Consider the following 24,447-nt stretch of genomic DNA (forward strand, 5'->3'; position numbering starts at 1 on the left):
TGAAACTCAGGATAGAAGAATAATTTGCTTTTTATTGTTCTATGTGTTCCCAGAAACAATGATAATAGATTAGCTGAAAAGGGGAAAATAAAATACTGGAGAGAAAAACAAAGCCAGACACTGGTTAACATTTAAAAAATATCATCGTGTTATATGTGTATTCATTCAATAAATCCTTACTAATTGAGGTCCTAACATATGCCAGGCATTATGCTAGATGCTAGACTGTAATAATGACCTCATTATGGTCTTCACCCCAGCTCAGTTAGCTTCAATCTAACAAGAAATACATACAGACAAAAAAAAGAGGCGATTTCACGACTTCTGGCTAAACACGGCTGAGTGAACATATGTCCACTGACCCTCCTTCCCAGAATTACAGAAAAGGGACAATGAAGTACACAAAGCTATAAAGACAAAACTGAAATACTTACATGAAATACCTCTACGTAGACAAGAGAGACGCAGTGGAATTTTGGAAACTAGAAAGCAGATGGAGTAGATCAAGTAGATGGGCTTAACACACCAGAGAAAGCTGAGGTGAAGGATGCTTTGAACTGCAGAATCTCAGAACTACTTAGAGATATTAGCATAGGGGGTACAGGTAGTCCTGAAAATGGGAAGATTAGTTGCAAGTCAGTAAAAGAACTGAACTGGCAGCCAAACTTACTTCTCAGGTGGGAGTCATGGTTGAGTTATCTATGGGAAGCTAGCTGAAAACAAAAACTAAAACAAATAAACAAACAACAAACAATAAAACAACCTTGCCAGATCACTTTACAAGAATAAGTGTCAGTCTGTTCCAGTCACTTTTTTATTGCCTTGTTTTAAATATAAGCAGATAGCCAAGGATCACCAGACACTTAAGGAAGGCCTATGTCATAACAGAACTGAATCTTCAAGAAAATAGCAGCTATGTATGGAACAGAAGAAAACGTAAAAACAAACGAATGAACAAATGAACCAAAATTTCAGAAGAAAGTTTGGAAGGGAAATTGGGAAAATATTCCAGAAAGTCAATCAAAAATAAAGAAATGAAAAATAGAAGAGAAAAGGAAAATAGTAGAGTTCAAGAAGCTCAACACCCAAATAAGCAGGAGTTCCAGAAAGAGAGATTATAAAAAGATAGAGTAGGATATTTTCATAGAAAAAAAGCAAAAACATTTTTCCTGAACAGAAGTCATGAGTTTATAGATAGAGCTCACTTTGTGCCCTGAAAAATGCATAAAAAACAAATGCACATGAAGGCATGGCGTGAAAAATTTCAGAACCTTGGAGATAAAGAAAAGAGCCTACAAGTACCCAGATATTCAAAAGACCCAGAAGTGAAAAGATACCAGACTTCTTACCTGCCACACGGGAAAGCTAGAAGCCAGTGCAGCCATATCTTTCAAATTCAGATGGAAAATTACTTCAAATCTTGATTCCTATTCCTTGCCAAATTTTCTAACACATATGAAGACATATTAAAAATATTTCTGACATGCATATATATTTTTTTAATTATGTCCTTTTTATTATTTTTCAGGAAAATATTAGAGCATGGATTCCACAAACTGAGGAAACAAACCAGGAAGAATACAACATAGGATCTAGGAAACTGTCCAGATATGTTGACTGAGTGTTCCAGTTTGCCTAAGCCTGAGGGGTTGCCAGATGTGGGTTATGAAATTGGGACAGTTCCTGGCAAATGGGAATAGCTTTGTCATCCTATGTCCACAATAACAATGATGGGAAGTCCCAACTGGAGAGCTAGTGACTGATAATAGAACAACTCGAGCAGATAGGTTAACAGAGTGCTTTTTTTTTTTTTTTCTTTTAGATGGGGTCTTGTTTTGTTGCCCAGGCAGAATTGCCATGATCATGGCTCACTGAAGTCTCAACCTACCAGGTTCAAGTGATCTTCCCACATCAGCCTCTTGAGTAGCTGTGACTATCAGTGCATGCCACCACACCCAGCTCATTTAAAATTTTTTTTTGTAGAGACAGGGTCTTACTGTGTTGCCAAGGCTGGTCTTGAACTCCTGGACTGAAGCAGTTCTCCCTACTCCGCTTCCCAAAGTGCTGGGATAACAGGTGTGAGACAGTGCACCAGGCTAGAGAATGCTTTAGAAGGGATGTCTCTAGGGGAAAATGCATACACATACCTGTGTGTGTGTGCATGTATGTGTGTGTATTGCCTGTTGAATTGGAATGCATTAAAGAAATTCTTCTTTTAAGGTTATGTTTAGAGGTAAAGAAGTTGCAGGAGTCCAGGACATGAAACCAATGACAGTAGTGGAAATAATAAGGAAAAAAGTTACAGATGAAAGAGAATGAAATCAGAGGACATTAACATGGATCTTCTGTCAATTATATTTATGTAATCATGGTATTGTAAGCACTGAATATTGCTCCAACCAGAAACTATAGCTATTGAAATGATGGAGAGAGAGAAAGAGACAGACAGAGGAAAGCTAAATCATTATCTTTAATGGTATGGAGCTGATAGATACTATTCTTTAAAAGTCAACATAATCATGTTAATTAAAAACATAGAGGTCAAGTCCAGAAAAAATGGTTAAAAGAGTTTAAAAATTTTTCCTTCTGGAGAATGCAAGTTAGCGGGAGTAAGACAAGAGACTTTGATTTTATTGCTAACATGGTAAAAAAATTTTGACTTTTAAATTATGAAACAAACATCTTTAATAGAGTAATATATTTTAAAAAGAAGTAATTACATTCTGCAACTCTTAACTTCATTTATGTAACATATTGCCATTCAGAGTTTTACATTTTAGTGTAGTCAAATTTATTAGTTTTTCTTTTATGATTTGTTCTTGTGGTCTAGATTTCTTTATTAAAATGTCAAAACACAAGGTAGAGTGAAAAATCAGCTAAAGAGCGTATATAGTACATGCCATGTCTAATTGTATTAAATTTGAAATAAATCAAGCAATACTATATTTGCATATGATTAGATATATAAGTAATAAAGGTATGTACAGGAATAACAATGTTAACAACCTGTGTCTTTAATATTTTATTCCTCTATTTTAAAATTGGTTTCATTAACAAGGTATTTAATTGTAACAAGGTTTAATTGGTAGCAAAATACTTGTACATTTCTATAGTTTTAAATATTTCATAGTTAAAAAATTAATAGGCAGCCATAATACCCTATGGCAATGCTTAGAGGAAGGTACCATAGAAGAAGGTACGTGGTGCTAGATAATCCATAGAAAAGTACCTAATCAAATTAAGGGCTGGTAAGGAAAGGCTTCTGAACAAGGCAATGACCTATAAGCTACAACCTGAGAGAAACATACTGGGACTGGGGGTGGGCCAGGGTGTGGTGGAGGTGTATTCTCTAAGAAGGTAAGGGGAGTTGGTGTGTGAAAGTCGTCAGAATCAAAATGGAGTCACTTGTGCCAAACTAACAAATATAGCCAAGAGGCTGAGAAGGGAAGGTTCTCAGGCACACATGCCTATGGTAAAAATGATTACAAAGACTTTCTGAAGGGGATCTTATGCACGTATCCCTATAACAAGAACTTTTGCCAAGGACTTTTTTTTTTAACTTTTTTTTTTTTAAGTTCAGAGGTGCATGTGAAGGTTTGTTATATAGATAAACTCATTCATGGGGGTTTGTTATACAGATTATCTCGTCACCCAGGCAGTAAGCCTAGTACCCAATAGTTATTTTTCTAATCCTCTTCCTCCTCCCGCCCTTTATCCTCAAGTAGGCTCCAGTGTCTGTTCCCTTCTTTGTGTCTGAGTTCCCATCATTTAGCTCCCAAACTTATAAGCGAGAACATGCAGTATTTGGTTCTCTGTTCCTGCATTAGTTTGCTAAGGATAATGGCCTCCAGTTCCATCCGTTTTCCTGAAAAGGATATGATCTCATTCTTCCAAGGACTTCTTAAACTAGCTAGCCAGATACACAAGAACATTTGCTGGACACTGTCTACACTAATGAACTGGCATCAACTCCTGTCATAAGCCTCTGTAAGCAATGTTCTCTTTGCCTCAAAACAAATTACGTCTACTTTTCTCTTTTGCTTTTATAAGCTTTCCCCCAATCTCTTTGGATATACCGATGGGCCCCACAGCTCGCACATCCCAGATTTGCAAACCCCCTGCGCATTCCCAAACAAACTTAGTATCTCTGAAGGGACTCTCTCTGTGATGTAGGCGAAATGATAAAGGACTAATAAACCATGATCGCGATGATGGACTTCATCCTGAGGAGGTGAGTCATAAAGGATGTTGAGCTGCAGGGCAAGAGCGATCTGGAGACCAGGTGAGGAATCTGGTGTCTATTTCATTGGTAGATGCTCAAATTCTTTACAAAATGATTTCCTCCCCACATGATGCCTTCTGCCTCGTGGCCCCGCCGTTTTCACTTCTTCTATTCTCCCCACGTCGGGCCGGATCGCGATTCCTTCGTTCCCAGTTGCTGTCCCGAACTGTCATGCAGAGGCTCCTGGCCTTCCCCAGTCTTGGCTAAGGGTGCCAATCGCTCCCCTTCTGTCCCAGCAGCAGCTTACATCTGTCCCTCCGGCAGCTGTGAAGCCTTGTTAATGTATTTTTTTTTCTCCTCTGGCTTCCTTTCTTTGCCAAAACCTTCTTTCTGGCCCCCTGGGATTCCTGGACGCTGAGTCACCCGCGGACCGCTGTGACTCCCGCCCACTGCCGCTTACTCATCTCCCGGGCTCTGCCCTGCCGGCCACCCTGCAGCCGGGAGGCCCAGCCCCCGCCCTGTGAGTGCGCTCCGTTCAGAGCAAAGGCTCAGGAGTGAGGCAAGCTGGATGGTGATTTTCCTACCAAGTCCAGCTGGAGAGAGGACAGGGCTTGTGCTCAGAATCAGTGGATATTTATTATGGCTCCAACAGCTGAGGTTTACTCTTCCCAAAGGTAGTTTCTGAAAAATATCTGGAAATACTGATTTTGTTTCACTTGTGTGATGGTGGAAGCTCTTTCTATTTGATGTTCTGAATGCCCTGTTTATGTCTTCTCAAAGAGTGATTGCCTTTCAATAGGGAAACGTGATTTGATTTTAGTATTATATACTGTTTTTTCATGTTGTCTTTTTTAGATTAAGGTAAAATTTCCACGAGGTAAAATGAACTTGAGTATTTATGTATTTATAATAAATAAATATTTATTGAAATAGTTTTATTTATATTATACACATGTAAATTTATTTATATTATACGTACATAAATTTGTTTATAAACAATAAATAATAAATATAAATTAATAAACAATTTAATCCATATATTTAATTTAATTAATAAATATAAATTAATATGTTTGATAGGTTTGATTTAAATAAACATAAATTAATTAAACATAAAATAATAAATTATAATTGATGAAATTTGACAAATACATACACTCATGTAACCATCATCCAAATCAAGATATAGAACCTTTCCATTATCTCAGAAAGTTCTGTGGCTCCCCCTTTTAGTCAACCTCACGCTCAAAATCCCCCAAAGCCTTCCATCCCCCCAAAACAGCTAACTCTGATTTCTATTATCAGCTTAGTTTTCCTATTCCTGAGCTTCATGTAGATGGAATCAGACAGAAAGGTTTTTCTTCTGTCCTGCTTCTTTTGCTGAACACGTTTTTGAGATTATTCCATACCGTCATGTTCCTTTTTGTTGCTGGGAATCATTCCACTATATAAATAAACCACAATGTGTTTATTCTTCTTCGATGGACATTTCAGTTGTTTCTACACACAAATTTTTAAAATGAGTAAACTGTATAGAAAGGTTTAGAACTTTTTTACATAGTGGAGAGTTTTCTTCCTGAAATCAAAATTACATTCCTAGCAGATTATCTAAAAAATTGGAATCAGATTCTCTGTTTATATCCTATAGACTCAAGATAAAAATTTGAAGTCAAAGGAGACAGTGTTTTGATGCTCTTTCAATCCCTATCCTGAGTCTTTAAATAATAAGTAAAAATATTTTCTTCAGAACTCTTCTTTTGCATATCACTTTTGTGAATATTGGTTAGATAGTCCACTCAAAACATTCCTTACTGTAATTATTTTTACTGTGTTTCAAAATGAAACAGAAATAAAACTAGGTCGTGGGTATTCAAAACCCAGGTGAAGCTTGAGTTAGGAAGACTGAGCACCCTAAACTTGAAACTTGGGTCTAGAATGTCAGTCACGTTGACCTCTGTAAGTAAACTTTGGATTAGTCATCTTTTGGTCTGTAATAAATCATCTCAAATTTGGTGGCTTAAAACAGTAAACTTTTTTTTTTTTACTCTCACAATTTCTGTGGGACAGGAATTCAAGAGCAAACTAGCAGGGTGGCCATGGTCCTGGTTTTTCAGCTTGCAGTTAAGATATTGGGACACTTGGTCAAGGAGGAGCCTTATAAGAAAGAAAAAATTAAGAGAAGATGGTGGCAGTGGGTTTTGAAGGAGGAGTAGGAGTTCACCAGGTGAACTAAGAGAATGTAGGAGAGGGTGTTCGAGCAGGCAGGGGAGATAGCAAATGCAAAACTAGGGATTTTTTTTTTTTTTTTTTGAGACAGAGTCTTGCCCTGTTGCCCAGGCTGGAGTGTAATGACGTGATCTTGGCTCACTGCAACCTCTGCCTCTAGGGTTCAAGTCATTCTCCTGACCCAGTCTCCCGAGTAGGTGGGATTACAGGTGCGTGCCACCATGGCCAGCTAATTTTTTTGTATCTTTAGTAGAGATGGGGGTTTCACCATGTTGGCCAGGCTGGTCTCGAACTCTTGACCTCGTGATCCAACCACCTTGGCCTCCCAAAGTGCTGGGATTAGAGGCGTGAGCCACAGTGCCCGGCCAAAACCAGAGATTTTTATGTAGTTTCTTAGCAAGAAAGCAGAGGTGAAGGTTGGAGAGAGGGACATGGAAAAGTTCAGGAAGGTCATTGTACATCTTGCTAAAGAGTCTCGACTATTTTTCACAAGCAATTGGGATCTGCCAAAAAAATCTGCCAAAAAAATCTGTTAATTTGAAGTATGGAATGACATGGTCATATTTGCATTTAGGAAAAAAGCAAATCTTAAAGCAATTTGGAAAGTAAATTAGAGAGAGAAGAAATTAAGAGCCCAGCAGGAAACTTGCAATACAAATGGGTAGGAGGAGGCTAATACAAGCTAAGAAAGGTGTTGTTAGAATCTAATTCTTTAGATGTGGTGATGGGAGAGGGAGAGGTGAGGGAAGATGAAGGACCCAGAAATATTGTCAAGATTCTGGTATGGATGACTGATCAACAGTGATATGTTTAACCAGGACAGGAACTGTGGGGAAAAAGCTAGTCTTGGAGGAAAAATGATGAGTTAGGTTTGGGCATGTCTGAGTTAGGTATGGAATATCTTGGTTGAGACATGAGTAGCAAGCAGGTAGATATATCAGCCTAGAGCTCAGGAGAGAGGTCTGAGCTGGAGATGGGGGTTTGGAAGTGTGGTTTGCTATGGTCAGGCCACTGCAGGCTGGGTGACATGGTTCTCAGATGCAGGTGATTTTGCTTAGCAGAGTACATTGGGCAATGTTGGGAGACACTTTTGTTTGTCACAACTGGAGAGGGAGGGTGCTAATGGTGAATAGTGAGTAGAGGCTAAAGATGCTGCTAAACATCCTACAATGGACAGGACAGCTACCCTTACCCTACCCTCTATTCCTCAACAAATAATTATCCAGGTCAATATGTCAATAGTGCCGTGGTTGAGAAACCCTGATTTACAGAGGCAAGAAACGCTTCATTTTACTTCATACTTCAAATTAACAGATCCTTAGCAGATCTAGATTGTTTATGAAAAATTTTTCCAGGAGATATTCCACTAGATCATGTGGGTGGGAGCTGCCATGGGGTCTGTGACCTTGCTGCTTCAATCTGATTTTTTGAAGTTGAACTTTAGAAAGATGGCTTTCATGGAGCTGGTGGAATGAAAGACTGAGCTAACTATGGCTGTATTCTTGCCACAAGCAGAAAGCTGGTCACTGGCCTATGAGAAAGGAACATGAGACAGAGAGCTCTGAGCAGGTCATCACAATTCCCTTCACAATTTTTCTTTATTTCTGTTGTTGTTGGTTTTTAAAATTTCTGTGAACTTAATGTGGGGATGTCCCATCAATAGAGCCAGTAGTGGTGGCCTCTTCACTAGAAAGATTGGCAGTGTGATTTGGGCTTTGTCCAGCCTACATGGCCACCAAGCCAGATTTTCTGATCCTTGCAGAAATTGTATGACCTACCTATAGTCCTTTAATAATTTTTTTTGCTGAAATAGTTAGAATGGGTTCTGCTGCTTATAGTTAAGGATCTTGCCAGACACACTTTATACCTAACCTAGCTTGATTTGGGTTTCTTTCACTTGTGGCTAAGAGGGTCCCGGCTTAAACAGGTTTGCTAATTTGGGCTAAAAGGAAGAAGCTAGTGGACGGAAACATTTTAAACACATGTGAGATCAAGATCATAATCCTGGGCTGGGCATGGTGGCTCACACCTGTAATCCGAGCACTTTGGGAAGCCGAGGTAGACAGATTGCTTGAGTTCAGGAGCTCAAGACCAGCCCAGGCAATGTGGCAAAACCTTGTTTCTACAAAAAATACAAAATAATCAGCCGGGTGTGGTGGTACATGCTTGTAGTCTCAGCTACTCGGGAGGCTGAGAAGGGAGGCTCACTTGAACCTAGGAAGCGGAGGTTGCAGTGAGCCGAAATGGCCCCACTGCACTCCAGCCAATGTCAAAAGAAAAAAGAAAAAAATCATAACCTTGGAGGATAAACCTTAAACCTTAGGCAGAGAGGCCTCTCACCCTTTGAGCAAGAAAGAAGGAGGTAAGAATGAGTGTGGGCAAAGATGAGTTTGTAGGTGTGAGATGAAAAACTAGGGCAAGTATGTTGAGTCAGAGTTAAGGCCACCGGCTGGGGGAAAAGGTGAGGGCTGGGATCTGAAGGATAACAGTGAAAGGTTAAAACTAGTATCATGAGGCATAGGGAAAAAGCTGAGCAGGGACATGTTGAATAAAGACTGGATAAGAAATGCTGATGACTGACAAAGATTCTTTGCTTGGCCAAACTTTAGTTAGGCTTTTGAACGTTCTCCTAGGCCCATGTGTGCACTTCTTTGTAAAAATCCAGTTTTAGTAAGTGACACTGCCAAGGCACTTTGGTAAGAATCCACCACCCTTGATACTTAATCATCCTTGATATTTAATCAAAACTTCCCTCACCATTGTTGGTTTCAAATCACCTCGGCCTGCCTTCAGCAGGAATCCTGTTAGATTGGTTCAGCCAGAATTCCCCCAGCCTTGATGTCTCCTCATAGCAATTTTCTATCCACCAATGCTCTGCTCCCTGACTATACATCCGCACTTATCACTGATGCATTCAGAATGGAGCCCGGTTCTATACTGAGGTCCCACTTTCCCTATTGCAACAGTCCTGAATAAAATTTGTTTTCATCACTTTAACTTCTGCCTCCCTCTGGTTTTCTTGATCATGACCTCAAATGTATCAGAAGGCCAGTCTGTGGTATGGTGTGGTTGCACTCAGTAGCCGGCACTTATGGGCGAGTGATAGTAGGGTAGGAGTCAGCTGGGGTGTGAAGAGAGCTGACTGGAGTGAGGAGGATGAGGACAATGACAAGATGGTAAATTAAAGAACTCAGTGTTGAGGCCATACGTTGGATAAAGAAGAAACTGAAAGCAGTACAAAGAGTGGTAGGCTGGGTGGAAAAAGAGGGGCTGCTGATTTGGATGAAGTCAAGGAGTAATTATTGCCGATGTGGTTGGATAGTGAGAAAACATGGACAGGAGGAATCAAAATGGGAACGGCAGCGTCCAGGGTGCGAGACAGTGACTATTACCCATTTCCCTTCACCATGTTTTAGAAGGGAAGTCTTCATCTCCTTTCTCAGACAAGATGCCTTCTCTCTGTCCCCCTGTTCCCTGAGCCCGCATTTCACCTCACTCAAATAATAAGTTTGCATGAAGGGGAAAAACTGGCACTGTGGTTAATGCAGAATATATGTGAATGGTGGCCGGGCGCGGTGGCTCACTCCTGCAATTCCAGCACTTTGGGAGGCCGAGGCGGGCAGATCACGAAGTCAGGAGATCGAGACCATCCTGGCTAATACGATGAAACCCTGTCTCTACTAAAAATACAAAAAAATTAGCGGGTCGTGGTGGTGGGCGCCTGTAGGAGGCTGAGGCGGGATAATGGCCTGAACCCGGGAGGGGAGCTTGCAGTAAGCCGAGATCACGCCACTGCACTCCAGCCTGGGCGACAAGCCAGGCTCCGTTTAAAAAAAAAAAAAAAATATATATATATATATGTATATATATGTGTGTGTGTGTGTGTGTGTGTGTTTATATATGTGTGTGTGTGTGTGTGTATATGTGTATATATATATGAATGATGATGCTAGGCTATCCCAGAATCTCTGACACTTCAGAATTGAAAAAATCTTGGGGTCATAGTCGAACCTCTTCGGTTACGAATAAGAAAACAGTCAGGAGAGGTTAGTGTGTTGTATCCAAGCTCACCACGCAAATTCTTGGCAACTCCGAGACTAGAATGCAGGCTTCCTGACTCTCAAGGCTAAGTTCTTCCCATCACATGCATTGATGCCTGTGAGGCCGACTTCTAGGATGGACACTCACACACCCCCACACATACGTACCCATCTGTGCAGGCCTTTCTTGTATACTTGTGCTTGTGGCTTCTAACATCTACATCAGCATGTTTGTGATATTGTGATAGAATAAGAAATGTATATTTGGTTTTTGTTTCTGGTTCCTGGCACAGACCTCCTAAAATCTTTGGGATTTTCTGGGTGGTAGGTAGGGTGAGAGGAGCATCTTTTGTTATTCATAAGCCCCTTCCAACCATACCTGAGTTTATGCTAAGGAGTTAGCTCTTAGAGGACGGGGCATGGTTGCCATAGGAGCCAACTATGTGATTAAAGGGTTGGAACTTTGAGCCCCACATCTCTCCTATGAGGAGGAGAGAGGGGCCAGAGATTGAGTTCCATAACCAGTTGCCCATGATTCAATCAATCATGCCTATATCATGAAGCCTCCATAACAATCATAAACAACAGGCTGTGAAGAGCTCCTGGGTTGCTGAACGAATGGAATTGCTGCAAGGGTGCCATGCCTGGAGAGGGCCTGGAAGCCCTGTGCCCCACCCCCATGCCTTGCCCTATGTATATTTTCATCTGACCGTTCATCTGCAACCTTGGCAACATCCTTTATAATAAACTAGTAAAAGTAAGTAAATGTTTTCCAGAGTCTTGTGAGCCATTATAGCGAATTATCAGACCTGAAGAGTAGCTTGTGGGAAGTCCCAATTTATCCTACAGGTGACAACATGGTACTTGTGACAGGCATCTGAAGGTGGGGCAGCAGTCTTGTGGGGTATGCATTAACTCCAGGTAGTTAGTGTCATAGTTGAATTGTAGGGCATCCAGTTTGTGTCTGGAGAGTTGGAGAATTGCTAAATGTGAGGATCAGCTCCACACATTTGGTGTCAGAAGTGTTGCATGAGAAGAAAAAGTGTTTTTTTTCTTTAGAATACTAAAGTTGGGGTTCTCCAGAATAACAGAAGCAATAGGATATGGAGATATATACATAATGAGGTATATTATGAGGAATTGCTCTCATGATTGTATAGACTAAGAATTCGCTCTATCTACCATCTGTAAGCTGAAGACCCAGGGAGCTGACAGTAAAAATCTGAGGCCTGAGCCTAAGAGCCTGAGAGCTGATGATGTGTGGATTCCAGTTCAAGTCCGAAGGCCTGAGAAACAGGAGTGCTGAGGGTAGGCATGAGCCAATGCACCCGGCCCATAATTTCTTTTTCTTTTCTTTTTTTTTTTGTAAGATGGGGTCTTGCTCTGTCACCTAGGCTGAAGTGCAGTGGCAATCACAGCTGACTGCAGCCTTGAACTCCTGGGCTCAGGTGATCTTCCTGCCTCAGCCTCCCCAGGTAGCTAGGGCTACAGGCACCTACTACCACCCCTGCCTGATTTTTAAAATTTTTATTTTATTTTTTGTGAACAGGGTCTCCCTATGTTGCCCAGGCTGGCCTCGACCTCTTGGGCTCAAGTGACCCTCCTTGCCTCAGCCTCCCGAGTTTCTGGGATTACAGGCACAAGCCACTGATCCTGGCTAATTTTAGATTTTGAGTGGGATGGATGGGGACTGAATCATCAGCATGGAAAATGAAGGTGGGATTTAGTGGTGAGAGCTTTTGGAAGAAAAAAAAAGGGGTGAGAAATTTAAACTCATCTTCTTGTTATTTTTAGGCATTAAACAAGTCAGCACATTTAATCTTAACCAACATTCCAGATAAGAAAAATCAAATCATTGTCCAAGGTCATACACTAGTAAGGTCATAAAATAAAACTTAACCTAACCAGGGATGAGTTCTTTTTGGAATTCAGAATGCTGAGAATGCATTTATTCCCCTGGCAAAGTTATCTCTTATAAAATTTCCTTTTAACTTTTTCATATCTTATTTCATATCCTTCTTAATATAAGTAGTTTGCAGTTAATAGCAACCTTCATTTAAAAAAACCCAATAACCCTATACTGTAATGCTTTCAATGCATTTAAGGGAGGAGACCACCCCTCATACCGTCTTATGCCCAATTTCTGCCTCCAAAGAAAGAAGAAGTAAAAACTAAAAGGCAGAAATGAAATCCACAGGCAGACAGCCCGGCGCCACATCCTGGGCCTGGTAGTTAAAGATCTACCCCTGACCTAATCGGTTCTATTATCTATAGATTACAGACATTGTATAGGAATACACTGTGAAAATCTCTATCTTGTTTTGTTCCGATCTAATTACCGGTGCCTGCAGCCCCCGGTCACGTACCCCCTGCTTGCTCAATCAATCACAACCCTCTCACACGCACCCCCTTAAAGTTTTGAGCCCTTAAAAGGGACAGGAATTGCTGATTCAGGGGTTCGGCTCTTGAGACAGAAGTCTTGCCGATGCCCCTGGCCGAATAAACCCCTTCCTTCTTTAACTCGGTGTCTGAGGAGTTTTGTCTGTGGCTCATCCTGCTACACATTCGTACATACATTCACTCATCCATTCAAAACACTTCATGTGTTTTGCAGTTACTGTCATGTGCGTCCGTGTGAAGAGACCACCAAACAGGCTTTGTGTGAGCAATAAAACTTTTTAATCATCTGGGTGCAGGCAGGCTGAATCCAAAAAGAGAGTCAGCGAAGGGAGATAAGGGTGGGGCCGTTTTATAGGATTTGGGTAGGTAAAGGAAAATTACAGTCAAAGGGGGGTTGTTCTCTGGCGGGCAGGAGTGGGGGTCACAAGGTACTCAGTGGGGGAGCTTTTTGAGCCAGGATGAGCCAGGAAAAGGAATTTCACAAGGTAATGTCATCACTTAAGGCAAGGACCAGCCATTTTCACTTCTTTTGCGGTGGAATGCCATCGGTTAAGGCGGGGCAGGGCATTTTCACTTCTTTCATGATTCTTCAGTTACTTCAGGCCATCTGGGCTTATATGTGCAAGTTACAGGGGATGCGATGGCTTGGCTTGGGCTCAGAGGCCTGACAGTTACTTAGTGCTCGTTAGTTTTTTTGTTTTGTTTTGTTTTGTTTTTCAGGTGGAGTCTCGCTCTGTCTCCCAGGCTGGAGTGCAGTGGTGGCACAATCTTGGCTCACTACAACCTCTGCCTCCTGGGTTCAAGTGATTCCTGCCTCAGCCCCTGAGTAGCTGGGATTACAGGCCTGCACCACCACACCTGGCTAATTTTTGTATTTTTAGTAGAGATGGGGTTTTAGCATGTTGGCCAGGCTGCTCTCAAACTCCTGACCTCAGGTGATCCGCCTGCCTTGGCCTCCCCAAGTGCTGGGATTACAGGTGTGAGCCACCATGCCTGGCCTAGTGCTCATGAAGTGTTTTGAATGAATGAGTTAATGTATTAATATGTGCACTGTGCTAGGTGTTGGGGATTCAGCAATAAATAAGAGACACAGGATGCTTGTCCTTTATAAGCATGCTTAGTATTTTCATTGCTGCTTCTTCTTCTCTCTCTCTCTTTTATTTTATTTTTTGAGACGGGGTCTCACTGTCTCCCATGCTTGAATGCAGTGGCACGAACTCAGCTCACTATAGCCTTGACCTCCTGGGTTCAAGTGATCCTCCTACCTCAGCCTCCCAAGTAGCTAGCTGGGACTACAGGTGTGCGCCACTACACCCCCCTCATTTTTGTATTTTTTGTAGAGTTGGGGTTTTGCCATGTTGCCCAGGATGGTCTCGAATTACTGAGCTCAAGCGATCCACCTGCCTAGGCCTCTCAGAGTGCTAGGATTACAGATGTGAGCCACTTGTTCCCAGCCTTAACTGCTTCTTTTACTAATAGTGTTGAGAATCTCAATCACACTTAAAAATTCTGCGTGAAAGATTCCTATGTGATATTCTAATTATTTACCCAAGATCTACATTCCAGTGTCTTGCTAGGAAAGTTGAGTTACATTTTACTAGATAAATACAAATGTTTCGAATAAAAACAATGGAAAGACATCTAAAAGTGAAAATCTCCTAAGGAGTGTCTGCTTTTAATTTCATGGATCTTTATAAGGGGATAGTTAGCACTGTTAGCTCGTGATGAGTTTCTGAAAGATACCTGGACCTGTTGCTATGTCTGAATGTGTCCCTCTCAAATGGATATGTTGAAATCCTAACCTCTAAGGTGATGGCATTCGGCGTAGGGCCTTTGGGAGATGATTAGGTCATGGGAACTCCACTTCATGATTAAGATTAGTGCCTGCTATGGTTTGAATGTGCCCTCCAAAGTCTATGTGTTAGAAACTTAATCCTCAATGCAACAGTGTTGAGAGGTGGGCCTTTAAGAGGTAAGTAGGTCATGAGGGTTCTGCCCTCATGAATGGGAGTGGGTGAGTTATCTTGGGAGTCAGTTCCTGATAAAAAGGATGAATTTGGTCCACTTTCTCTTGGTCTCAAGTGCTTGGTTTCCCTTCCACCTTCTTCCTTCTTCCACAGGATGACACAGCAGTGAAGGCCCTCACCAAATGCTGGTGCCATGTTCTTGGATTTCCCAGTCTCTAGAACTGTGAGCCAAATAAACTTCTGTTCTTTATAAATTACCCAGTGTATGGTATTTTTATTTCAGCAGAAAAGGGACTAAGAGTGCCATTAAAAAAAGAGACCCCAGAGAGCTAGCTAGTCTCTTCTGCCATGTGAGGTTACAGTAAAGATGGCCGTCATGAGGAAGGAAGCCCTCACCTGACCCCAAATCTGTGCAATCTTGATCTTGGACTTTCCAGCCTTCAGTCTGTGATAAATACATTTCTGATGTTTATGAACTACTCACTTCATGCAATTTTGTTATGGCAGCCTGAACAGACTAAGAGAGCTATTTTCTCCAGGGACACTACAACCACTTTAAATCTAAAGAGCAAGAATGGGGAGCCACTAAAATAAAGCTACATTCCAGTATCACTGCTGGGATGTAGAGGTGCTCTTGGAAAAAGACTTGGCAGAATCTACTGAGGAAGGCAGCCTCACCTCTATTCTCACCCTGGGACATTAAGACATGAATGAGTTGAGGCCAGATAGGTGGCTTGCGTTAAATTCCAGGTGATGGTTTTACAGTTCTTGGCACCAGCAGATGGGGATCAGAGCCCCTGCATGTGGAGAGAAGGGTAGAGGGTGGGAGTCTAGCTAGTTGTATGTTGATAGGGGCCACTGATGGTAGACTCTGGATAAGGAAGAATAGGTGGGCAGAGGGGGAATGGCACCAGGAAGCATCAGGTTGGCCCCCAAGAGTTGGACCTGCCATCTCTGAGACACTGGCTGGCAATAGGATAGACCTGCTGCAGTGGAGCAGTGGGTCCAGAGGAGGTTATTTCTGCTTTTAATATGAAGGTGGGTCCTTAATCATCAGAATAGGAGCTGAGAATGATGGTGAGGGTTTCTGAAAGAAAAAAGAGCCTAGGGGAATGGAACCAACCCTTTTTCACAGTTTGTTAGGCTGTTTCACAATTAGCTTATTTGAAACTAGCCTCCACTCTAGATAAGGAAGCCAACGATCAGAGAAATCACATAATTTGTCCAAGTCACATCGCTGGTATGCAGGCAGAGTAGGGATTTGAACTCAACTGCCTCTGTCTTCAGAGAGTGTGCTTTTTCCAGATCTTGTCTGGAAGACATGATGTTCCTCCTTTCCCTTTGTGTCTCGCCCCTACCTTACTCCTCAGACACTCTCTCTCGTTTCTTCTGCTTCATGCAATTCATTCTCCTGCCATCTTTTCTTCTTTAACTTGCCATAATTTGCAACAGATATATTTATTAAACAAAATCAGTTTTTAAAGTAGACTGGTTGAAGATTTTATAATTTTCTAAAAAACAAGATTCCAACTCTTCTAAAATTAAAGAAGAGTTGTTTTGTACTTATTTATAAAAAGCCTGTAACTCATTTTCTCCTCTTTATGTGTCAGTATAATCAAGGGAAACAGTAGGGCCATGAATATATGATCAAAATATTAGAGTTGAGAGATGTAGAAACTAAAACACAAAGAAGCTCAGCAACTTATTTAGAATAAATTGGCTAGTTCTGAATGATCCAAATAATTGAGAGAAATAGGGAAAGTCCTGAGTTAACAAATAAATAGAGTTTCAAGAGTGTGTTTGTAAATCAGTTCTCTGGCATTTGGTATATTTCTCTAATAAAAAGAAAACTGATGTGACCTGAGTGTCTCATAGAAAACAGCTGAAACTCATTATTTATATCCAAGAATAGTACAACAAACTCGCCAAAATTATGTAGTACTTATAATGAACACAACACAAAGACAATACACTGAGAAAGAAGGACTTTAATTTTAAATGTATAAGAAGAGAAAGTTCAATTAGAAAGATGAAAGAGTTAACTGGTGAATCTGGCAGAGATTCTAAACATGACATTTGGACACTGATAAAGGACATTGGGGAATGAATGACGGACACTTGTTTTTAAGATTGTGAAAGCTGTCCTTATTAAAATGGAGTCGCCTGTGTTAAAAAACAAGACAGATTCCTGACAAATGGCTGGGGAAGGCCATGAAGGTAGGGTTCTAATACATAAATGCCTGATAACAAGAACTATTGACAAATACTGCAAAAAGCATAACTTTGGACAAAGGCCATTGCAACCACACACACACATGTGTGCGTACACACACACACACACACACACACAGAACTTCTGCAGAGACATCTGCCCAGCAACTGCCTGTACAACATGAGACTGGTGCCACTCTAGTTATTGATTACTGTAGCCGAGGATAATTATCTCAAAACAATGATGTAATCCTCCTTCTTCCTTGAAAAACCTTTGTCTTCTTTTACCTCCCTGAATACACAAAATAGTTTAATATGGCACACACATTCCTATTGCAATGCCCATTCCCAAATAAATATCATTTTGTTTTAGAAAGTCTCCCTCTCTGTTTATTAGGCTGACAAGAGGTAGTGAAAGAGATTTCCTGAGCGCCTATCATTTCTATCACTCATTAGTTAAGAACATCAGTTGTTCAAAATCCATCAATTAAATACATGATTCAAAGCAGAATCTTTATGTGGCAATCTCTCTTTATGTACCTTCCACTCCAGACATTTTAGACAGTTCAAATCACAGTCACAAAGAGATACTCTCCTTCTTTTGGTTTTGCAGTTCACTTAACCAGACTACCCTTTCTCCCCTTCATAGTTTGATAAAATATCCTCGCTCAAAACCTAATTAAAATGCCATGTCAACCATTTGACAAAATATTAGCTCTTTCCTCTGAAACTAATTGCATTTTGATTGCAGTCTATGCATTTCTTTCATGATTTACAGTCTCTCATTGTAGTGTTTGTATACATGCTTTATCTATAATATTAAGGTGCAAATTCTTAGGTATGGCCTTTCCACAGGTGCTCAGTGTATAGTTGTCAAATACAATTAAATTGTATCAATTTAGGTTTCTGTCCAAGGCTTTTCAGAAATGGCTTCATATCACCTTTGCAAAATAGTGTTCCCTTCATTTCCATTGCCTAGCATTTTAGTTTATTTATACTACACATCACACAGGACATATTAGATATTTGTTTATTGTTTGTTTCCTTCACCAGAATGTATGACCTATGAGGGCAGGGCCTTTGTTTCACTTACCGCGTTTTCCCCAGCACCTAGATCTGTGCCTGGTCCAGAGTAGGAGTTGAATAAACTGATATTACTGGAAGTGAAAGAAATGCTAACTGGAGTACATCAAGACTCTGGGTCCAATAACTCATCGATTCTGTCAGTATTTAGCTGCAGGACATAGAGCAAGTCGCTAACCCATGACGAGTCTCATGTCCCTGTAAAACCAATGATTGTTAAATATAGCATCTCTGGGGTCCTGTTTAATTCCACTAATGTTGAGAGCAGAAAGTGAGAGAAGCAAACTGAGTTCAAGTGGATGTGGGTGAGAAAAAAGAATGCTCTAGGCGAGATTAAAGGTCCTGCTGTTGGTGCAGGGCAGAGAGAGAGTAGAAAAGCTGGAGCAATAGAGACAGATGCTCAGAAAAGGGCTGCCTTCAGATATATTAATACCTGTAAAGAAAGCCCGGGGGAGGTGCTGACTTGGGGACAGCCTGAGGCTGAGTAGACAGCTGGGCTGGTGGAGAGGAGGCTCCCAGAGGAAAGGCAAGCTGCCACTGGGGTGGGGGTGATGGGGTTGGCAAGCTCCACAAATTTTGCAATTTTGCCTCCTTTTCCAGAGAACAACCACTCTTTTGTGACTTTGTCAGGGCTGGAATAAGCATGTGGTTCACACGTGAAAGCGAATGAGAAGTTCTATACAAAGAACCACATTTGCTGTCCATTTAATTTATTCTTCCTCATTCTCAAAGAAGATTAGATCCCTATCTCTTACCGTTAACCTCCACGTTGAGAAGCACTTTGCACTTCCCATTCCAGCATATGTCTAAAACACTGCATCTAGTGTCGCAAACTTGTCCTATTTTCACCTCTGCCCTGGCACTTTCCCTCCCCATAGCAGTAAGTCTGAGAAGGTCACTGTGTCTTCTACTTTTCCTTTTCCAGCATGTGGAGACAAAAGTGATTATACCCTGGATGCTAATCCGCCGTGTTGACCTTTAATAACCCCAGTCCCATGAATACCTGTTGATTCCTAGGATTTTTTTTTTTTTACTGTCCTTAGCATAAGAACATGTCAACCTTGATGCTATTGCCCACATTGTAGGCTATTAACGCATAAGGCATTCTCACCTGATCTGGAGGGCTGCCTTTAATTGTCTTGCAGAGCAGTATACTCTCTCTTTACGATATATAAGGCCAGGGTTGGGGGAGTAACAGTGCAGAAATTTATCTGCTTGCTGCCGCCCAAGGTCATGCTTCTGTCTATGATATCCTCCAATAACACACCTATTACCGACAGACTGGATTTGTCTGCCTTGTTCTTTGGTTTCTTGGCTTCTTCGCATTTGGGGGCTCCTTTGCATATAAAGCCCTTTCACAGAACATAGCACCATGCTAGTACAATACGCTGTAGATTCTCCCTCCCTCCCCGTCTCTCTCATATGCTCATATATTTTATGTTGAACCAATATGAGGCATGGCTTAAATTTAAGTCATATTAAAGTTCTAGGCTAGTTTTGAAAACAGAAACTGATTTGAAGCAGAGGCTTTGAAATACCCCACATATGCTACTAGAAGGCTGTACATTTAAGAGAGGGCCATCTAGGAAGCAATCATATGCATTAAAAACAACAAAACAACAACAACAATAACAACAACAACAAAACAGGCCGGGCGCGGTGGCTCACGCCTGTAATCCCAGCACTTTGGGAGGCCGAGGCGGGTGGATCACAATGTCAGGGGTTCCAGACCAGCCTGACCAACATGGTGAAACCTCGTTTCTACTAAAAATACAAAAATTAGCTGCGCGTGGTGGCGGACGCCTGTAATCCCAGCTACTCAGGAGGCTGAGGCACAAGAATTACTTGAACCCGGGAGGCAGAGGTTGCAGTGAGCCGAGATCGCGCCACTGCACTCTCACCTGGCGACAGAGTGAGGCTCTGTCTCAAAAAACAAAACAAAACATAACAAAACAAAAACAACAAAACAAAACAGAAACAAAAACAACTGGGGAAACGGCCCTCCCTTCAGGTTTTTTCTATCCCATTTACAAAGGCGCGCTGCCCTTAGCTGCGATGATTTTGTCTCGCCTCCAAAAAGACGCCCATGCACTGCTCTGTCGAGCACCCAAGTGAGGCTACGATTCCTACGGTCACAGAAGGCAGGGAGGCTCAAGCACCTCCAAAACCCTGAGTCCTGGACAGCTCCCCACGCCCTGCCCTCGGGGCGAAGACAAGACTGTCCCTGGGGCCCTCGGGGGAGCGGCCGCCCCTTCTTGGTTCCAGCAGCGCTGCGGCCGCGCCCCACCCAGGCCCGCGAGAGCCGCGGGACAGTCCACGCCGCTGGCCACCGACTGGGACTAGCCGCGATCCACGCAGGCGCGCTGAGGCCGTGGCAGGGGCGGGCCGGGCTGGCGCGGCCTGCCTGCGGTTGAGTCCCTGGCGGGGGTGGGCCGGGCCAAGCGGGGCAGGGCCGGGGCGGGGCCGCTGGCGTTTCCGTTGCTTGGATCAGTCTCGGTGCAGCTGCCAGATCCTTCGGCGTCCTCATCCCGGCGTTGCCCCGCGTACCGTCGCCTGGCGCTCCGCCGCTTTCCCGGTGGTTCGGGGCACTTGGGTCCCACAGTCTGGGTGAGTGGCCGCAGCACGGGGAGGGGGCTCCCTCTGGAGAGGGGAGCGGGGTCGCAGGGCACTGGGTTCGCGCGGACGTTCGGCCGAGAGCTGTCCTGGTAGCTGCGAGAGGGCGGGTCGGCCCCGTGGCGGGGCCCTCCGGGCTGTCTTAGCGCCTCCCCGCGGACCTGCGCTTGGGGAGGGCGCAAGTTGCGAGTGGCGCGCTAAGCTCGAGGTCTCTTCTGTTTTGCAGTCCTGCTTCACCTTCCCCTGGCCTGACTCGTCGCCATGGCACAGGTAAGGCCGTGCGCCCCCTACCGCGCTGGATTTACCCACAACTTTGTATGCTGCGACGAGGGACTTTTAGGATTTGTCTGAAGGCCAAAAAGTTTAGGAGGAAACGGAACCTGCTTTGGGGACATCGCTTCCACCTTTCTTGTTCCCTCTTTGCTTCCCCGCCCCCTTTCCTGTGTCCCGGTTCTCCTCGCTGAGCGCCCTCCGGAACCAGCACCGACGCCGCCAAGCTGCCTTCGCGCGCAGCAGCTGGTGACGTGGCCGGATTGGTGTGCACTCCCTTTTCATGAGTGAATGTGTAAAAGTGGGCCTTCCTCAAAATCCAGAGAGTCGCTCAAATTAGAACCAGAGCAAGAACAGCTCATCGTGGTCATGTGAGGCGAACGCATTTTCCCTCCCTCCTTGACTTCCTTTATTTTTTTTCCGCAAAGTTTTCTGTATTTTAATACTATGATGGAGCATTGGCTTTTTCCAGTTGCTCAGCCCAGTTTTACTAAAATAAACTGTAGGTTGTGGGCTCTGATTTTTTTTTCTTTTTTAATGCAAAAGATTAAACACAAGCGCTGTTTTTCTTAAGCAATGAACTCGTGGAACGAATTCTCAATTGAATTTGCCTTGGGACTTGGGACTGTTTCAGAAATTGATAATCTACTGCAGGCTTTCTTTACTGTTTTTTTTTTTTTTGAGAGGGACTCTCACTCTGTCGCCCAGGCTGGAGTCCAGTGATTTAGTGATCTCGCTTACTACAACCTCTGCCTTCAGGGTTCAAGCAATTCTCGTGTCTCAGCCTCCCAAGTAGCTGGGATTACAGGCGCCCCGCCACGCCCGGCTAATTTTTGTATTTTTAGTAGAGACGGAGTTTCACCATGTTGGCCAGGCTGGTCTCAAACTCCTTGCCTCAAGTGATCCTCCCGCCTCGGCGGGATTACAGTCCTGAGTCACTGCGCCTGGCTTCTTTACTGTTATTAATGTTTATCAAAAATGTAGGAAAGAGAAGATAGTTTAAGGTCTTTAAATATTGACCATGTTATACAGTCTTTTGTGAATAAGATATCAGGGCTTAAAAACTCCAAATTGATTTCACAGATCTTGTCAATCTAACTGGCTTGTCAGAGTCCAGATGGTTTTTTTTTAAACAAGTGTTTTAACTGCTAAAACAATGTTCTCTCTTATTTATAGTTCACTTTTTATCAGATTGACTTACCAAAATTGAATAAGGTTTCTTGGTCCTTTCCAAGTGAAAATGGGAGGATTAAGATGAGTTGGTTACTTTAGTAAACTTATACAGTGACCCCATTCTTACCTCCTCTTTGCACTTAACTGTTACAGTAAAACAGTTCTCATATTACTTCAAGTGGAAAGTTTGGTTTAGGTTCTTCTCCATAGAAAGGATACTTTTATGTGGAATTAATTTTCCTTTCCTGAGGGATATTTTTCCTATCTTGATATGCTGGTGTGGTGATGTACATGAAGATTTAACAAGCACGGAATAATAATTCCCTCTATCTTTGCTCATTTGGCAGTTTCTTGAATCTCTTGTAAGTTCCCCCGTGATGTCTGAGGGTCCATCAATTCCTTTTCATCATGTAGACTGTTTACCCAAATAGTGTAAGTGAACATATTTTCCAGTTGTGGACATTAATTTTAATAATTTCAAAGAATGATTAGTATCATAAAGGTCATGTGTATACAAAACCTAGAATGGTGGTTTGCATATAAGATTATGTACCTGAGCCCTATGACAGTATAACACCAAGACTGTTTCTATCAAAACTACAGTTTTTACTCATCATAAAACTTACAAGTAATGTTTTAAAAAATATACACAGTGTTAAATTTTGCTCTAGTTTTGTTACTAGTTATTCTTGGAAATCATGAAAGTAAAACATTTTGTTAAAATATTTAGTATTGGCCAGGCACGGTGGCTCATGCCTATAATTCCAGCACTTTGGGAGGCCGAGGCACGCGGATCACCAGGTCAGGAGTTCGAGACTAGCCTGACCAACATGGTGAAACCCCATCTCTTCTAAAAATACAAAAATTAGCCAGGCATGGTGATGCACACCTGTAAGTCCAGCTACTTGGGAGGAGGCTGAGGCAGAAGAATCACTTGAACCCGGGAGGCGGAGGTTGCAGTGAGCTGAGATCGTGCCATTGCACTCCAGCCTGGGCAACAGAGTAAGACTACGTCTCAAAGAAAAAAAAAGTTTAGTATTAAAGTTGGGTGCAGCATCTGAGCAGTAAGAATGTCATGAAGGCAAAATTAGGCTACGTAATTGTTCATTAGAAACTTCATGAACATCAGAATTATCTCTATGATACATGTTTAAGTTACAAGGTTTGAGCAGAAATATTTTCGTTTGGTTTAAAATTATTATTATAATTTTAAAAAGCCCTGTGCCAAGCAAGCAGGATAAACAAATAAATAAATTTGAGATGAAGCTCATTCCAGAGGAGCTGACTAGATATTGATTGCATCTTTTCATGCCATTCATTTTTCAAGTCAAGTCTCTCTGGAGCTAATGTTCACTCTTGGGATGTTAGATCAGGGTTACCTGTTGTCCATGGCCTGTGCTGCTCCTGGTGGTCTCTCTCAGTTCCTTATCTGTTTAACTCTTAAGTTCATTTTGGCTACTGAGAAAGAACTAGATCCAAAACTACTTGGCTGCTTTGCAAGCCACTGAGCAATTCACTGGCATTCAGCAAACCCTAATTTCCTTATCTAATATCCAGTTCTCCTTAGAAAGCCTACATAGGTGATCAAGCTAGTTAGAGGCAGGCAGTCTGGCTTTCTTCTTTTAATGACTTAGAAGTTCAAAATGGTAGAAATATAACAATGCTTTTACAGCATAGATTCATTCCTGAAATACGTTTTATTCATATATCCTTCATACTATTCTAAAATTTCACAAATGCATCTGTTTTTTAAAAATTAGGGCTCCTAAGACCTTTGCTTTAAGTACTTCTTAGACCCAGTCTTTCAGTGTAGTAATTTACATAATATGTAAACAATTGATTAATTGCAAGAAATTATACTCCTGGCTTCATTTCTTTGGACGCTAGTTTTTTTTTTTCCCCCCCCCGAGATGGAGTCTCGCTTTGTTGTCCAGGCTGGAGCGCAGTGGCATGATCTCAGCTCACTGCAACCTCTGCTTCCTGCGTTCAAGTGATTCTCCTGCCTCAGCCTCCCGAGTAGCTGGGATTACAGGCATGTGCCACCATGCCTGGCTAATTTTTGTATTTTTAGTAGAGGCAGAGTTTCACTTTTGGGCAGGCTAGTCTCGAACTCCTGACCTCAAGTGATCCGTATGCCTCGGCCTCCCGAAGTGCTGGGATTACAGGCATGAGCCACTACGCCCGGCCGGACACTAGTTCTTAACTGTTCTCTTTTTCATCAGTGCATACATTCATGAATGTA

The 24,447-nt window shown here is 42.3% G+C and overlaps 2 protein-coding genes across 2 annotated transcripts in view; one reads left to right on the forward strand and one right to left on the reverse strand.

Moving 5' to 3' along the window:
* Positions 1–24,447, reverse strand: part of LOC126955751 (signal peptidase complex subunit 2-like) — a 705,796-nt gene that overhangs the window by 383,902 nt on the left and 297,447 nt on the right. The window lies entirely within an intron of this gene.
* ANXA5 (annexin A5) overlaps positions 20,506–24,447 on the forward strand; it is a 29,800-nt gene continuing 25,858 nt past the window's right edge. Inside the window, exons 1-2 of the mRNA XM_050792647.1 lie at positions 20,506–20,756; positions 20,989–21,032. Of these exons, the coding sequence (XP_050648604.1) occupies positions 21,024–21,032 (9 nt within the window). The 5' untranslated portion in view covers positions 20,506–20,756; positions 20,989–21,023. The remainder of the gene's footprint in view (positions 20,757–20,988; positions 21,033–24,447) is intronic.

Source organism: Macaca thibetana, chromosome 5, assembly GCF_024542745.1.
Source record: "Macaca thibetana thibetana isolate TM-01 chromosome 5, ASM2454274v1, whole genome shotgun sequence".
NCBI classification, from domain to species: Eukaryota; Metazoa; Chordata; class Mammalia; order Primates; family Cercopithecidae; genus Macaca; species Macaca thibetana.